This window comes from Schistocerca nitens, chromosome 5 (assembly GCF_023898315.1).
Source record: "Schistocerca nitens isolate TAMUIC-IGC-003100 chromosome 5, iqSchNite1.1, whole genome shotgun sequence".
In the NCBI taxonomy this organism is placed as follows: Eukaryota; Metazoa; Arthropoda; class Insecta; order Orthoptera; family Acrididae; genus Schistocerca; species Schistocerca nitens.
Window position 1 is genome coordinate 249,461,618 of NC_064618.1, and position 18,203 is coordinate 249,479,820.

General features: G+C 43.8%; 1 protein-coding gene across 1 annotated transcript in view; it reads left to right on the top strand.

The window, feature by feature from the left end:
• Positions 1-18,203, top strand: part of LOC126260077 (nitric oxide synthase-interacting protein homolog) — a 53,323-nt gene that overhangs the window by 18,101 nt on the left and 17,019 nt on the right. Inside the window, exons 3-4 of the mRNA XM_049957282.1 lie at positions 6,050-6,161; positions 6,870-6,975. Of these exons, the coding sequence (XP_049813239.1) occupies positions 6,050-6,161; positions 6,870-6,975 (218 nt within the window). The remainder of the gene's footprint in view (positions 1-6,049; positions 6,162-6,869; positions 6,976-18,203) is intronic.

The window sequence follows — 18,203 nt, forward strand, 5'->3', positions numbered from 1 at the left end:
ATGAATTATGTGTTGTGTGAGAATGTGCACCACCTTCTTCTGCAATTATTTAAAATTTTACTGGCACATTTGTGTTTGCTACATCTTAAAAGATAATACATGCTAAAAAGTTCCAAGCATCAAAATAAGTTTTTCATATTTATTTCAATTCTCTCATAGATAACAGTTTTGGCAGAAAACATAATTATCCTTAAAAGAGGTGCAAGTTGCGTTCTTGAGGAGTTTCACGTATAATTGTCTTTTCTGTCGAAAAGTTGAGGTGCTCGATAGAACATGTATTCAGCCAGGTAACCCACGAAACATTCGGTGCACATCAGTGAAATTTATAATCATACTTACCACAAATGTCTGACTACTGCAATTTAAGCATGCTTTTAGAATCTTGCTAACCACGTGCTCAGAAAAAAAAAAGCTAAAATTTTTGGTGACCAATATTATATGTGAAAGCTTTGCTTTTCTTGTAGCTGTATTGTATGTAATAGTGAAGGTGCTGTTGGCTGACTGCATGATGTGTCCTGTTCTCTGAATACCTGCTGTCATTGGCTGGCGAGATTGTGTGACATGAACTATGATTGGCTTACAAAAGCACGTTGCACAGCACAACATCAATTTCAGTGCTTTGGAAGCTACTGTGCTGTATTTGATGGAATTCATGTTTATGTTTTTATAATATGAAAACATGTAGTGTAAATGTTGCTGTGCATCAATGATCTTTCCAAAATGTATTGTTTGTTGCTGGTTTCTGTTCCTAATCACCAGACCCGTAAAATTTACATTTAATTCAATGCAAAACACTGCAACGTTATTTCTATGGGTTTGGCCAGCAATATACGTTTTACAGATACTCAGTAACAAAAAGCGTCTAGATGGCATAGCAGTGTTGTTTACGGTGCCATAATTCGTATTAAAACTTACCTTTGCGTTCTCAGTCTTCCTTACATCGTCCTGTTGTTTCATGTTTGTAATCATGTCTCGGCAGGGTTTATCAGACACAGGAATCACGGATTAGATTAATGATAGCGGGACTCTGGAAAATGTAGAGAGTGATTCTGGCAATTCTGATTACAATGGTGTGTTTGAAGGTACGTATTCCCGAATTTTCAACGGGATATCACTGCTCGTGGTTGTGCAGTATACACATTTCTTCTGAACATGTCTTCTGTAAGAGATATATGTAGTTACATATAATGTGATATTCCTTTTAGAGAGAGAGATCGATCGACAGCTTGTCTTCAGATGCAGACGAGAATGTTGTTGAAGGTGTTACTTCAAATCCAGCGGCTGCGCCACATCCAAAAGATGTTGACTGGACTGAATTTGACACCTACCGACCTCTGCCTGTCAACACTACACCCAGGCAGATTCTAGTGAATATTGATGACTCAAGCTCTGTACTGAATTGCAGTAAAGTGTTCTTTACTGATGTAAAAGAACTCAAGGTACAGACAAATTAACCGAGCGAGGTGGCGCAGTGGTTAGCACACTGGACTCGCATTCGGGAGGATGACGGTTCAATCCCGTCTCCGGCCATCCTGATTTAGGTTTTCCGTGATTTCCCTAAATCGTTTCAGGCAAATGCCGGGATGGTTCCTGTGAAAGGGCACGGCCGATTTCCTTCCCAATCCTTCCCTAACCCGAGCTTGCGCTCCGTCTCTAATGACCTCGTTGTCGACGGGACGTTAAACACTAACCACCACCACCATCACCACAGACAAATTTGTATGCATCACAGACAATCCAGAAGAAAAGAAGAGGAAATAACATGAAGCCTAATTCAGTTTTGAGTTCCTGGAATCCAGTAACTACAAGTGAGATGAGGTGTTTCTTGGGTATGCTTTTCCACATGTGTATTTCAAGAAACCAAAAATTGTGGACCACTGGAGCACTAATCCTGTTCTTTGTTGTAACTTCTGCCCCCAAGTTATGAGTCGTTTGCGTATTACTCAGATACTGTCGTGCTTACATCTTGTTGACAATTCTAAACAGAAAAAACCAGGTGAAGATGGATTTCACCCACTTTATAAAGTTTTACCTTATTATAAGAATTTGAAGGAAGGATGTATCTGGGCACATCATCCCTCAGAAAATCTGACAATTGATGAAGGCATATGCCCATTTCGAGGTCGTGTGATCTTCCCTGTTTACATGCAAAATAAGCCTCGTAAGTATGGACTGAAGATTTATGCTGTTGCTGAAGCCAGTAGTGGCTATGTTGTAAACTTTGAAGTTTATGCTGGTAAGCATATTGTTGACAATTATTCGTCCACTGTTGTATTGCTGTTGTCTGACAGCGGCTTGCTGAATAAAGGTCATACTGTGTATTTAGACAGATTTTATTCCAGTCCAGAACTTTTTCAACAACTGGCTGACAAAGGTACTGGAGCTGTTGGTACTGTGAACAAATGTAGGAAAGGATTACATAAAGATTTAGTATCTAATAAGCTGAGAAAGGGCAAAATGTCTTTCCGGCGTAAAGATAATGTATTAGCAATGAAGTGGAAGGATAAGAGGGAGGTGTATACATTGTCTACAAGGCATCAGGCCAAATTTGGTATGCATACTAAGAAAAATGAGTCTGTAGTAATGAAACCACTTCAGGTACTGGATTACAAACAGAATAAAATTGGGGTGGATATCGGAGACCAGCACCTGCAGTACAATCCTTTCCAGCACAGAACTGTGCTGCTGATGGGAGTATCAAATGCTTTTTGGCTATACAATGCAGTGCACAGCAAGAAACTCACAATAACGGACTTCATAACAGTGCTTGAAGCTCAGCTTGTTGAAAGATTATACAATTGAAGTCATACTAAGGAATGAAGGAACTGTAGGTTGGCTAACAAAGAGACATTTTTTGCAGCACATACCTCCAACTACAAAGAAATATGCTGCTCGTGTGTGTCATGTTTGCAGTGCCAGGAGCAAGAAAGAGAATGGCAAAGCTTCTCGCAAAGACACACGGTACAAATGTGAACAGTGTGGTGTTTCACTCTGCCTGGAACCTTGCTTCAAAATTTTCCACACTAAAAAACAATATGATGCTGTGTGAAATTTGTATGCAATTATTGTAGATTGACAGAAAGATGTTATGTAGTGCCATAATATTAGTTAGAAATAAATAACTGTATGACTTTTCTAAATTCTTAAAAACACCTATGTAATTTCTATAACTGTACCTTAAAGCTGTGCATTCCAAAGTATTTTCTTTTGCACAGAATTAAAGTAGAAAAGTGCAGCTTCAAAATGGTACCAAATTTGCCACAATCCAAAAAGTAGATTTGATGCAGTGATTTTTTAAATATTGACAAAATTGCCTGGTTTCTAGGGACGGGTACATACAATAGGCCTGGTACAGAGGGTGTTAACCGGGAGAAATCTGGAAATTTATTTATTTTTTTTTTCTTGTCCACATGTACGCCCAGAATGCAGAAGAAAAAGAAAAGTTCATCTATGTACAGGGTTATTACAAATGATTGAAGCGATTTCACAGCTCTACAATAACTTTATTGTTTGAGATATTTTCACAATGCTTTGCACACAGATACAAAAACTCAAAAAGTTTTTTTAGGCATTCACAAATGTTCGATATGTGCCCCTTTAGTGATTCGGCAGACATCAAGCCGATAATCAAGTTCCTCCCACACTCGGCGCAGCATGTCCCCATCAATGAGTTCGAAAGCATCGTTGATGCGAGCTCGCAGTTCTGGCACGTTTCTTGGTAGAGGAGGTTTAAACACTGAATCTTTCACATAACCACGCAGAAGGAAATCGCATGGGGTTAAGTCGGGAGAGCGTGGAGGCCATGACATGAATTGCTGATCATGATCTCCACCACGACCGATCCATCGGTTTTCCAATCTCCTGTTTAAGAAATGCCAAACATCATGATGGAAGTGCGGTGGAGCACCATCCTGTTGAAAGATGAAGTCGGCGCTGTCGGTCTCCAGTTGTGGCATGAGCTAATTTTCCAGCATGTCCAGATACACATGTCCTGTAACGTTTTTTTCTCAGAAGAAAAAGGGGCCGTAAACTTTAAAACGTGAGATTGCAGAGGCATCCAGAAGCTTTAAACTGCGCATACCATAGCCGAATGGAGTTAGCAGTTGGTGGATCTTTGTTGAACTTCGTCCTGAAGTGTCGTTGCACTGTTATGACTGACTGATGTGAGTGCATTTCAAGCACGAGATACGCTTTCTCGGCTCCTGTCGCCATTTTGTCTCACTACGCTTTCGAGCGCTCTGGCGGCAGAAACCTGAAGTGCGGCTTCAGCCGAACAAAACTTTATGAGTTTTTCTACGTATCTGTAGTGTGTCGTGACCATATGTCAACGAATGGAGTTACAGTGAATTTATGAAATTGCTTCAATCATTTGTAATAGCCCTGTATTTACCAACAGAGTCAAATTACACAAAATCTAGATGTACATCAAATGCAACTTAAGGGCAGCATTCATAATTTTTAAAACATGATTTTTTTTCTGGGCTTCATATTTGATACCCATCTAACTGGCTGCCGCATCTGAAAAAAATAAATATTCTAAACTACCACAATGAGTTACTAAGCAATGTGGCACAGTAGTATGACACTGCATTTGTTTTCATGAGGACGGTTATTCAAACCTTCACTCAGCATTCCAAATCAAGGCTTTGTATGATTTCTGTAAATCACTTAAGACGGATACTGTGTAGATTCTGTTGAAGGGGGCATCCAGATGAAAACGCTCATACTGGAAGCAACTTAGTAGATGTAAATGTTCTGTTGCAGTGTTGGGGCCATTAGCTGCTGGGCTCAATTAGCAGACCGAGAATAAATATTGAGCTACTCATGTTATAATGTTTACATACCAGCGTATATGACACTGTATTTTAAGCAGGCAAAATGACATTTATTTTACACTGATGGCTGCAAGCAGTGTGATTTAATTGAATTCTCTGTTATTGCTTCAGATTACACCTAAAGAATTCAGTTAAAATCTGAATTCATTGTCTTCAGTGTTGGGTAGTTCACAAACCTCACTGTTCTGAAGGGAGATGTAGTGAATTTCCTTGTTTATTCTAGGTAGCTTAGTGCCCTGAAGGCCATCTAGGGAAAGTACTTGGCAGAGAAGATTATCCAAGACACAAGTATCTCTCTCTAAAAGCAGATCAAAGAGATAAAGAGATATCATAATCTGGAATCCATGGCAATGTGCTTGCAAATGTATCAGCCAAAAGGGCTTGTAAAGAAAATGCAGTGTACTATGAGAGAGCTTATACACACGTAGCATTCAATAAGCTACTAATACCTCCTCGGGAAACTCAATTAGTGATCAGTTTTCTAATATGGTCAGTCAATATTAGGCAGTGCCATCAGTACTTCTACTGTAACTTCCGTACATGTTTCAGAAAGCACTGTTTGGTGTGATGGTGGAGCGTTCCACATTACAGAAAGCAGAGCTGTTGTAACAGCCAGCATTGTACAGATGACTCGAACCCCTAAAAAGGGGGTGGAAAGGGGAGGGGGGGGTCGCAAGCAAGCTATCAATCTCAAGCTGAGCGGCACATCAGTGAGGTAGATGGCTAATAAGGCTAAGCAGCCCATATTAGGCAACCTGGGGGTCATCTCCTCACCCTGGTTCTATTGTGCTTGTATAGACAGGCAGAGCTCAAAGTGCAATCTTTTAGCACCATAATTTTACATGGCACTTCAATGAGAAAAGTTGTTTCTAACAAAAATATTTCAAGCTGACAAAAAGTTAACTAACAGCAATAGAATGTATCCAGGGCCAGGAGTTAGTATTTAGATTTAAAGGGAGAAGACACAAGAAAAAAAGCTATAACCTTAATCTATGGAGAGCATTTGGGGAATAGAACTGGACACTCAGACACCTGGATGAGAGATATCCATGTGTCTTCTTCTTAATTTTATGTATGTCTGTCATCAGCAGTAAACACGGTTTGTACTTGCCAGCAATTCTATTTTATTTATTAGTTTTCTTGATTTAATTTTTATTGAAAACAATTAAGTTTGTTTTTTTTTTTTTTTTTTTTTTTTTTTTTTCCATTTTCAGGCCAGATGGGTATTTGTTCGATAAGGAAGCAATTTTGGAATACATAATAACAAAGAAAAATGAATACAGCAGGAAACTGAAAGAATATGAAAAGCAGAAGAAAAAAGAAGAGGTAAAATTCTGGAACACAATAGTATGCTATTCTCTTCTTTTTGCATACTTCAGTGCACTCTCCCTCCCTCCTTGCCCCCACCCCCTCTTTTTAACCCCACGTCCCCCCCTCCCCCCTGTGTGCAATTGCATGTGTTTGTGTTTCTTTGATGCCACTCACTCCCCATCCCCTCCTGTCTCCCCTCTCTTCCTCCCTACTGTAAAAGCTTTATAACTCCCTGTTATGTCTGCTTTTACATATATTCAGTTTCTTCATTTAATTGCATAGTTGGCAGTTTACTTTGATTAGAATTTTGTCTCTGTCTCGACTATAGAAGTATTTGTAAATGGCTGGAAGAACACTGTTGTTACATCAGAAATTCTTTAGTCTTAGATTCCCGCAAATCTTAACCCAGTTAGATATCTGTGCCCTACTCCCCGCCCTCTGCCACATATCCTTCAGTGGCTTTCGGAAGCTCCAGGCAGTGTGACTCCATTGTGCCTGGTTGGAATTGTGTGGTTACAAAGAATTGCTGATCAGGATACTTGGAGGAAAATTCAGCAGTGTAGACATATTGGCTACATGTGTACTGCATTTTGAACTTTGGTCTGGCCTGAATTAGCCTGTGTAAGAAAGATGTACAAAACTGCATAAAATGTCAGTAGCGACATTTAAAACTATCCTCCTCTGGAGATTTGATTATACCTCATTTTGTTTCCCTTGTTTCAGACTGAATTAGCAGAAATTGCAGCAGCAGAGAAAGATTCGAAACTGAATAGTTTCATAAAAACTGAGAAGAATATAGTCAGCACACCAGTGACTGCATTCAAATCTGGTAACAATAACTTTTTCCCCAGTTCATTAAATTATGTGTAGCCTACTAATATTGCTGTTGATGTGCTTTTATTATACAGGGTGACTCAGGAGGAAAGGTACACATCTTTGAGGGGTGATAGTATAGTGATTCTGAACAATAAACTTCATATAGTCGTTTGCCCTATTCTGAATGGTTTCCAAGATAGATCACATTTAATATCTCTTTTGTATGTTTTTCTTGAATAACTCGAAAACAGCACCCTCCAGCAAAAACTTTTCTCAGTACAAAATTAAACTGTATTAGATTTCCAACAAAAAAAGGTCCTATTCTTTTTTTCTCTAGAACTAATGGTTTGTGTGAAGAGAGTGTGAAAATGTTGAAAAACTCGTTTGACGCACATGTGCTGTAGCTTAGGTAGTTTGTTTTTGTAGGGCAATTTGAGGTAGTTTCCCAACTTGATAGACCACAAGTGTCCCGTATCAAACTGTTTGTCTCAACTTGCTATCTCAATATGCTACGTGAAATTGGCCTACAAAAACTACATAAGCTACAGCTAATGCACGTCGTGCGAGTTTTTCAACATTCTCGCACTCTCTTTGCACATACTATTCGTTCTAGAGAAAAAAATGAATAGGACCTTTTTGTAGGAAATTTGATATAGTTTAATTTTGTACTGTGACACGTTTTTGCTGGAGGGTGCTGTTTTCGAGTTATTCAAGAAAAACGTACAAAATTGATATTAAATGTATTCTATCTCGGAAACCATTTGGAATAGGGCATACATCCATATGAAGTTCTTTGTTCAGAATCACTAATACTATGTGCCCTCAAAACATGTATCTTTCCTCCTGACTCGCCCTGTATTTATTCAGAAATAGAAAATGTTTGTAGTTTTCTTTTGAGATTTTTATCTGAAATATATCAGATTAAAGCTTTGCAGCAATTGTTGAGTCTATTGTTCTGCTTCAGGCATTTTAATCCCACAGTATAAGAGAATAATTCTTCATAAATTGAGTTAATCATTGTAGCTCATAGTGTGATATGTAGCAAGTGAATTAAAATCAACTATAAAAAAGTGAAAATGTGTTACAACACTGTGTGAAGTAGAAGAAAATGACTACTGTATACTGAATAACACTAAAAATGAATTACAGAAAAATAATACCTGACTAGTTCTTATGGTGAATGTCAATATTAACTGTGCAAATTACCGGCCATTGTAGGACAGATCATGGAAAAGACTTGGCTGTCAATGCACATGGGAACATCAGGGTTTATGGGTTTTGAGTCCAGGTTTTAGGTTTGTGAGTTTATTTCCTATTGGCATTATATATGAAACTGCCATGAAATCCGTAAAAACCACCCAAAGCGGAAATCCATAATTTTTTGTGCTACCAATGTGGATTTGCCAGTATTATACTCTGGTCTGACAAAGTAAATGAATGCGATGACGAGGTGGAATATCTTGCAAATGTTATCCTTACCATTGCAGGACATTCCATTCCTTGCACTTCTTCTTTACTGTGCCGTGTCCCAGTCCCTTGGTGGACTGAGGCATGCTAAGACATCGTTCGCATGCAAAGATGTGCTCTCCATGTTTGTAACTGTCTAAACGGCAAATTGCATTCATTATAAACGGTTGTGTGCACAATATTGTTGCATTCTTCAGGATAGCAAAAAAGGTAGCTGGATTTCCTTTACTAGTTAGTTCTTTTAACAGTTCCACTCCCTCTTCTGTCATGTGGGCCAATCTGCAACAGCTCTCCGGGACCAAGGTCCATTCCCCAATCTTTGGCCTGACAGTAGCAGATGATGTCATAGTGGACCCTATTTCTATCTCCAACACCTTGGGTCACCATTTTGTGAAGATTTTGAGCTCCTTCCACTATCACCCTGCCTTTCTCCATTGGAAACGAGCGGAGGAGGCTCGAGTGATACCCTTTTCTTCCCAGAATAATGAGTGCTACAAAGCCACCTTTACTATGAGGGAGCTAGATCACACTCTCACTTCATCCTGATCATCCACAACAGGGCCAGATGATGTTCACATTCAGATGTTGCAACACCTTTCTATTGTGGGCCAGCACTCCTTCGTACGTACAACCACATCGGGGCAGAGGGCGCATTTCCCAGATGCTGGTGTGAAGCCACTGTCATACTCATACCTAAGCCCGTAAGCACAAACACCTTCCTTCTAGCTATCACCCCATTTTTCTCACCAGCTGTGTTTGCAAGGGGATGGAACATATGATTCATGCCAGGTTAACATGGTGGCTTGACTCATACAATTTACTAACCACTGCACAGTGTGCGCCATTCTGCAGTTGACCACCTCTTCACTTTATCCACCGATGTTAAGAGTGATTTTCTGTGGAAATCCCAGACTGTGGCCATGTTCTTCAGTTTGGAGAAAGCCTATGACACCTGCTGGAGGACTGGTATCCTCCGTACTTTCTGATGTGGGGCTTCCGTGACTGCGTGCCTCAATTCCTTCAGGAATTTTTAAAAGAGTTTTCAAGGTATGTGTGGGTTCTGCCTTATCAGACACTTCCATCCATTAAAGTGATGTGCTGCAGGATTCCGTCCTGAGCATCGTCTTCTTTGCTACGCCATTAACCCTATAAATGGCCTGTCTCCCGACGGGTGTCTCCAGCTGCTTTTTTGTTGACAATTTTGCCATCTACTGCAGTTGTGTATATACCTGTCTCATTGAGCGGCGTCCTCAGCGTTATTTCGATCATCTTTACTCATAGAGCATCGTGGTGGCTTTCATTTTACCACTGACAAAAACCATTTGTATGAATTTATGGTGGTGCAATTGATTTCTTCCACTTACATCGTGGACCTGTTGCTCTTCTGTTTGTTGAAACTACGAAATTCCTGGGGCTCATGCTCAATAGGTAACTTTCTTGGTCCTCTCACGTGTCTTACATGGTGGCCTGATGTATATGGTTCCTCAATGTCCTACGTGTCCTCTGTGATACTTCCTGGGGAGCAGTTTGAACCACTCTCCTCCGTTTGTACTGGTCCTTTGTCCGTTCAAAACTTGACTATGGGTCTTTTGTTTCTGCATCTGCACATCCGTCCCTCTTACTCCTTCTCAGTACTATTCACCATCATGGCATCCGTTCGGCCACTGGCGCCTTTTACACTAGCCCAGTAGAGTCTGTATGCAAAAGCTGCTGAACTACCGCTGTCCTACCGCTGTAACTTTCTCCTCAGCAGATATGCATGCCTTCTGTCTGCCATGCCTCGTTATTCGATGACTCTGATCCCCACTTTGGGGCGCATCCCTCTTCTCTGTTACCTCCTGGGGTTCACGTTCAGCTCTTGCTACGGCAACTTAACTTCACACTACCTGCAACTTTCTCTGTGGGTGTAAACCCTTCACCACCTTGGTTTCATGCAGTGGTTCATGTTGACATTGGCTGTCATTCTCTTCCTAAGGCCACTACTCGAGCTTCGCTCTATCACTGTATGTTTCGTGACCTTACCATGGAACTTCACGATAGTACCTTTGTGTACACTGATGGTTTTTGGACTGACCATGGTGTTTGATGTGCCTTCATCATTGGTACCAACATTTTTCGTTATTGGCTTCTGGAACACTACTGTTTACTGCAGAGCTTTTCGTCCTGTATCAGGCCATGCAGGACTTTTGGCGACACAGGCTGTCCAATTGCGTTATCTGCTCTGATTCTCTCAGAGCCCTTCAAAGCCTCTGTGTGCTGCACACCGTCCATCCCTTAGTGCAACAGAACCAGAAAATCTGTCACTTGCTCACTGTTGATGGAGCCACTGTGATGTTTATGTGGTTTCCTGGTCATGTCAGTTTGCCAGGAAACTAGACTGCTGACGCTCAGCCCACTTGTTCTTACATTCCCTCCGATGATCTCTTTGTTTCCATCTGTCAGCCGATGACGTCACTTTGGCATCACCACTGGTCCTCCCTTCATGGGAACGAGCTCTGGGTTATTCGGGTTATTAAGCACCTCCTGGCAGCTTAGACAACCTCCTCTCTGCCCTTTCGCCACGAGGATATCATTTGAGCTAGCTTGCATATTGGGCACTGTCTTTTTAGTCATCACCAATTGTTAAATGGTGCTCCCCCACCACTTTGTACTCATTGCACTCAACCTCTGACGGCCCACCATTTCCTGATGGAATGCCCCTTTTTTAACTGCTTACATACCTGTTGCGTTTGCCTTCTGAATTATCAGTTGTTTTAGTGTACGACAAGTGGGCTGTCAATCGCATTTTACTTTTTATCTGTCTTAGCAATATGGCAAAGGACATTTAATTTTTAGTTCACGACCTCCATTTCTCTATAGACTTTTCTCTACGTCCCAGTTTTTAGCTGTCTTCTCTTCCGTAGATTTGTATTAACATGTAGTCATTTTTAACTCCTCTTTTTGTCTTCGTGTTCTATAGTTCTGTCGTGGGTGCATATGACCCTAGCTGTTTTTGTGCCCTAAAACAAAACAAAACAGTAAATGGACACATCCAAGACTTAGAAAAATTGAGACACTGTGGGTCTGTATTATCTGGGAAGTAACTGAGATCTTATCACCGATCACAAGAAACTACTTTAAATTGGTACTGCTGTTTTACTGTTGACAGTCAGTTTTGAAGCAGTCCTTTTTGTAAGACCCTGTTAGCAGACATATCAATGTAAACTTTGTGAATGAGTGGCCACAAGTGAAACATCTACAACAGACTCATCCAGAACCTCTTGGTGAGCGTGCCATGAAATATCACAGTAAAGCATGGAGACTTAGCCTATCAAACACATGTGCCAACATATGCTGTTCCCCACTCTACCAGGCACACTGTACATGAGATAGTATATGCATTGAATTCATTTTTCTTATCTTTTAGTGTAGTATGTGTGCCAGCTACTAGTTTGTATGATTACGTGTTTCCTTAGTTATGATTTGATCCGATTTTTTATTTGTTTACCACACAGACAAAACCTTAACAAAATTTTAAATCTCTTATGCAAACAGGATTTGGAAGAATGCATCAATTGAATAGGTGAATGAGTGGGCCTCTCTCTCTCTCTCTCTCTCTCTCTCTCTCTCTCTCTGTCTCTCTCTCTCGCTAAGTACAGGGTTATTACAAATGATTGAAGCGATTTCACAGCTCTACAATAACTATATTATTTGAGATATTTTCACAATGCTTTGCACACACATACAAAAACTCAAAAAGTTTTTTTAGGCATTCACAAATGTTCGATATGTGCCCGTTTAGTGATTTGGCAGACATCAAGCCGATAATCAAGTTCCTCCCACACTCGGCGCTCGGCGCAGCATGTCCCCATCAATGAGTTTGAAAGCATCGTTGATGCGAGCTCGCAGTTCTGGCACGTTTCTTGGTAGAGGAGGTTTAAACACTTCACCATTAAGAAAAAATGTTGCTTCATCACTGAAAACAAGTTTCGCACTGAACGCATCCTCTTCCATGAGCTGTTGCAACCGCGCTGAAAATTCAAAGCGTTTGACTTTGTCATCGGGTGTCAGGGCTTGTAGCAATTGTAAATGGTAAGGCTTCTGCTTTAGCCTTTTCTGTAAGATTTTCCAAACCGTCGGCTGTGGTACGTTTAGCTCCCTGCTTGCTTTATTCATCGACTTCCGCGGGCTACGCGTGAAACTTGCCCGCACGCGTCCACTGTTTCTTCGCTCACTGCAGGCCGACCCGTTGATTTCCCCTTACAGAGGCATCCAGAAGCTTTAAACTGCACATACTGTGGTGTCACCGCTAGACACCACACTTGCTAGGTGGTAACTTAAATCGGCCGCGGTCCTGTAGTACATGTCGGACCCGCGTGTCGCCACTGTGTATTCGCAAACCTAGCGCCACCACATGGCAGGTCACAAGACACGGACTTGACCTCGCCCCAGTTGTACGGACGACATAGCTTGCGACTAGACCTACCAAGTATTCCTCTCAATTGCCGAGAGACAGATTAAATAGCCTTCAGCTAGTCCATCGCTACTACCTAGCAAGGCGCCATGTGTATCATTGCTAATTGCTTACTACTATGCAAGAGATGTATTTCAACAAGAACAAGACTACATTAAAGTTAAGTATATTAAAATCTCTCTTCTTTTCTTTATAGTTTTCATCCAGTCTCCTGTTTCAGAATTTACGCCCGTCTGCGTTAGTTTCGCGTGCACCTAGCCACTCATTGTGTCGAGACCTTAGGGAATCGACACAACAATATTTTGGCGCCGAGGAGTGGTGCCGCGCCCACGTTGCAGTCTTTGTGTTATACTTGCTCTAATTTGCTTGTGTCATGGCTTCGCCGCATTCTCCAGATGTACTGTCCGAATTTTTTCGCTTGCAGAATCAGCAGACGCAGGCGTTATTGGAAGCCCTTGGACAGCTCGTCCAGGGTCAACGTGCGCTGCAAACCGATGCGGCGGCAGCCGCTTCTTCGCTACCGCAGCCACACAACGCTGTCGCACCGCCATTTAGGCCCTTTGAGGCCACAACCGAAAGCTGGACTGAGTGGGCCGATCAGTTCAACTTCCACCTCACTGCTTATGGAATTCAAGGTAAAGAGCGGCAGCCGTTTTTGCTTTCTTGTGTCGGTGTGTCTACCTACCGGGTGATAGTGAAATTGTTTCCCCGACGCGACGTAGCAACTCTGACCTACGAGGAAATTTTGTCGGCTTTAGATGCCTATTTCAAAGAAACAGTAAATGTAGTTGCAAAACGGTATACGTTTTTTCGTACAAAACGTACGGCCGGTCAGACTAATAGGGAGTGGGTAGCAACTTTGCAAGGCCTTACTAGAGACTGCGCGTTTGCCTGTGAATGTGGCCTCCCATATTCAGATACTATGGTGCGTGATGCAATTGCACAGAACGTTTCTGATGTTCGCATAAGGGAACAGATTTTGAAGCTAGTTAATCCCTCCCTGCAACAAGTGGTAGACATTTTGGACAGGCAAGACACACTTGACTTTGCTCAGGAATCATTTGAAACTTCGCCAGCAGTGTGTCACATTAATCGGCCCGCCGGGCCCGCTGCACGGGACGCTAAGCGGCCCTCGCGCCCGACTTCGCTGCGGCCGCCTAGCTTGCAACCACGTGCGCCGCGTAAGCAAGCAACTGCAGTGAAATCTTGCCCGCGGTGTGCCACTAGACATTCGCGTGAAAATTGCCCGTCACGCCAAGCTATTTGCTTTTACTGTCACAAGAAAGGACATGTACAAAGTGTTTGCCGGAAAAAGTTAAGATCAGACAATCACACAAATTCCAGGCCCTTTGCTTCGCGCCGGAATCGAATCCAGGACAATCAGGCTCGTGGACCTTCGCCCATGGACATTAATGTAGTTCATGCCCACCCGTCCAGTGACACTTTAGCTAACAGTGACTGTGTTCGTCCCACCCAAAGTGTGCGTCGACGTCGCCGGAAATCCCGTAAAGTCGCAAGTGCTTCTGTACCTGTCTCCGTTCAAATTGCACGAGACAGTCGCTCTTGTCGTCAACAAGACAATAAACTTTTTGTGGACTTAGACTTTGCAGGAAAAGTGATCCCATTCCAGCTCGATACCGGAGCTGCTGTTTCATTGCTCAATCACGACACGTACAAACAACTGGGCGCCCCGCCATTGCGTGCCGCAAATGTTAAGTTAACTAGTTACTCAGGACAGCATATACCTGTGTTAGGACAGTGCAGCCTTCTTGCCACATACAAGGGACAGACAAAACTTGTGTCATTTTATGTTCTTCGTTCCTCTAGTGCAGTGAACTTGTTTGGTTTAGATTTGTTTCAATTGTTTAATATGTCTATTGTAAATCAGGTCCTATCAGTGAATCAGACTGTGCCGTCCGCCAGTGTTTCTAGTCTTTGTGAAGAATTTGCAGACATTTTTGCACCGGGCCTTGGTTGCGCTAAGAACTATGAAGCGCATTTGGAACTGAAAGACAACGCGCAACCGAAATTTTTCAGAGCGCGCAATGTTCCCCACGCATTGCGTGATGAGGTCGCAAGAACATTAGCCGAATTAGAATCTCAAGGTGTCATTGAACGTGTGCAGGCTTCTCTCTGGGCCTCACCCTTAGTCATTTTGCCAAAACCTTCCGGAAAACTGAGACTTTGCGTGGACTTCAAGGCAACTGTGAATCCGCAACTTGTGACTGCTACTTTTCCTTTGCCCCGCCCGGAAGATCTTTTTGACAAACTGTGCCCGGGAAAATATTTTTCAAAATTGGACCTAGCAGATGCGTACTTGCAGATACCTGTGGACGAAGAATCCCAGCGCGTCTTAGTGGTTACCACGCATCTTGGCTTGTATCGCTTCAAAAGACTGCCATTCGGGTGTGCATCCGCCCCTGCTTTATTTCAGCAATATTTACAAACTATTTGTGCGTCGGTCCCTACGGCTGCGAACTATCTGGACGATATTGTAATCTCAGGAAAGACAGAAGCAGAACATTTGCAAAATATCCGAACATTATTTCAGGTATTGCGTCAGAATGGTCTTCGCTTGAGGAAGGACAAATGTGTGTTTTTTGCTCGTGACTTACCGTACCTGGGGCATGTCATAAATGCCCAAGGTATACATCCGAGTCCAGAGCACCTTCGTGCCATTCAGGACTTGCCGTCACCGCAGAACTTAAAACAGCTACAGAGTGTGCTGGGTAAGGTAAATTATTATCATCGATTTGTGCGCAATGCTTCTTCCATTTCCGCTCCGCTTCATCGCTTACGCCGTAAAGGTGTTCCGTTCGTCTGGACGACGGAATGCGAACGCGCCTTTCGCCAGTTGAAATCGGCGTTACTATCAAATACTTGCCTTACGCCATTCGATCCCCGAAAACCCCTTTTGTTGATGGTCGATGCATCGGATTTCGGGATCGGTGCTGTGCTTGCGCACAAGGATGGCTCGCATGATCGCCCTATTGCCTTTGCGTCCAAATTGCTCTCATCTGCGCAAAGAAATTATTCACACATAGAGAAGGAAGCTTTGGCTCTTGTGTTTGGTGTTACAAAGTTTCACGAGTTCTTGTATGGTCGTCACTTTCCCATCATCACGGGCCACAAGCCTTTGACATCGCTTTTTCATCCGAACAAGCCTGTACCTCCACGTACGGCGCAGAAATTCATTCGCTGGTCACTTTTTCTCTCGCAGTACCGCTACGATATCTTGTATCGGTCCACTGCTAAGCATGGCAACGCTGATGCGTTGTCCCGTTTGCCTGTTGCTGAGGATAACGCCTTCGATTCTTCCGAACTTGCTTGCATGTTCATTGATTCGGAAACCGATGACGTGGTCGCATCGTTTCCGATTGATTTTCGTCGTGTAGCTACAGCCACAGCTGCTGACCCTGTCCTTGCTTCCGTTTTGCGTTTTGTTGCTACGCAATGGCCCTTGTCAAAGTCACGGATCGAGGATCCTTTGGTTCGCCGTTTTTTTGCTCACAAGGAGAGACTTTTTGTACGACGTGGTGTTTTGTTGTTGCGTTCTGATAATGATCAATCCCGAGTCGTAGTCCCACGTTCGTTACGGTCCTCTGTCTTAAAGCTTCTTCACCAAGGTCATTGGGGTATAGTGCGTACGAAACAACTTGCTCGTCAGCACTGTACTTGGTTCGGAATCGATGCTGCGATTACGAATATGTGCTCCTCTTGCGTGGCGTGTGCCGAACAACAATCCGCACCGCCGAGGAAATTCTTTGCATGGCCGAAAGCCACTTCCCCTTGGCAACGCTTGCACATCGATTTTGCTGGTCCATTCTGGAATGCTCGATGGTTGGTTGTGGTCGATGCTTTCAGTAATTTTCCTTTTGTTGTCCGGATGTCTTCCACGACGTCTTCTGCCACAATCCAAGCCTTGTCTGCTATCTTTTGCATTGAAGGTCTTCCGCAGACTATTGTTTCCGACAATGGCCCACAATTCATGTCCGCAGAATTTCAGTCATTCTGCAAGGCCAATGGTATTCAACATCTGACGTCCGCGCCGTTTTCGCCTCAGTCAAACGGTGCCGCGGAACGATTGGTCCGGACTTTCAAGTCACAGATGTTGAAATTAAAAGAGTCGCATTCTCGGGAGGACGCTTTGTTGCTCTTTTTGTCTTCATATCGCTCTCAGCCCCGCGATGGTCGCTCGCCGGCTGAGTTGCTCCATGGTCGTCCTCATCGCACTCTGATGTCTTTGCTGCATCCGCCACATCAGGTTCCTGTGCAGCGGCAGACTCCTGCTTTTGCTCCTGGCGACGTTGTCTATTATCGCAACTATCGCGGTTCACAGCGTTGGCTCGCAGGGCGCATTCTTCGCTGCCTCGGCCGCGCGATGTATTTGGTTTTGGGGGCCTCTGGTGAGGTGCGTCGGCATCTCAATCAGCTGCGCCTCTGTCGTCGCCTGGGTTCTGCCGCTCCCCGTCTGCTTTCAGCGACGGAGCCGTCGGGTCAGCGCCCTGGGGACCCATCTACTGGCTCGCCTCATCCCCAGGTGTTACCGACGATGCCTTCCATTTTGCCTCATGGCGTCGCGCCGCCGCAGCCGCCGCCGGCGCCGCCAGCAGCGGACGCTTCGCTGCAGCCGCCACGCGCCTCTCTGGGTCACGCGCCGCCGCTTGCTTCCCGTGACCAGCCGTCCTCCGCCATGGACCTCTTGCCCGCTCCGGACCAGATGTCGTCTTCGCCCGTCGGGTGCTCCGACCACATGGAGGTCGACCCCGCGGCTCCTCTTATATCATTACGTGCGCAAACACCTCATGTTGACGTGCACCCTGGACTAGGTTTGCAGGCGTTTCCTAGCTCCCCTCGGACCGAATGGCCGGGTGCGGGTGGCACAGCCTCGCCTGTTGTTAGGCTCCCCACCTCATCGCATACGTCAACATGGGGTCCTCCCCACGGCGGGCGGAAGCCTTATCTCACGACCGTTCGCCGATTTGCGGGGGAGGAATGTGGTGTCACCGCTAGACACCACACTTGCTAGGTGGTAACTTAAATCGGCCGCGGTCCTGTAGTACATGTCGGACCCGCGTGTCGCCACTGTGTATTCGCAAACCTAGCGCCACCACATGGCAGGTCACAAGACACGGACTTGACCTCGCCCCAGTTGTACGGACGACATAGCTTGCGACTAGACCTACCAAGTATTCCTCTCAATTGCCGAGAGACAGATTAAATAGCCTTCAGCTAGTCCATCGCTACTACCTAGCAAGGCGCCATGTGTATCATTGCTAATTGCTTACTACTATGCAAGAGATGTATTTCAACAAGAACAA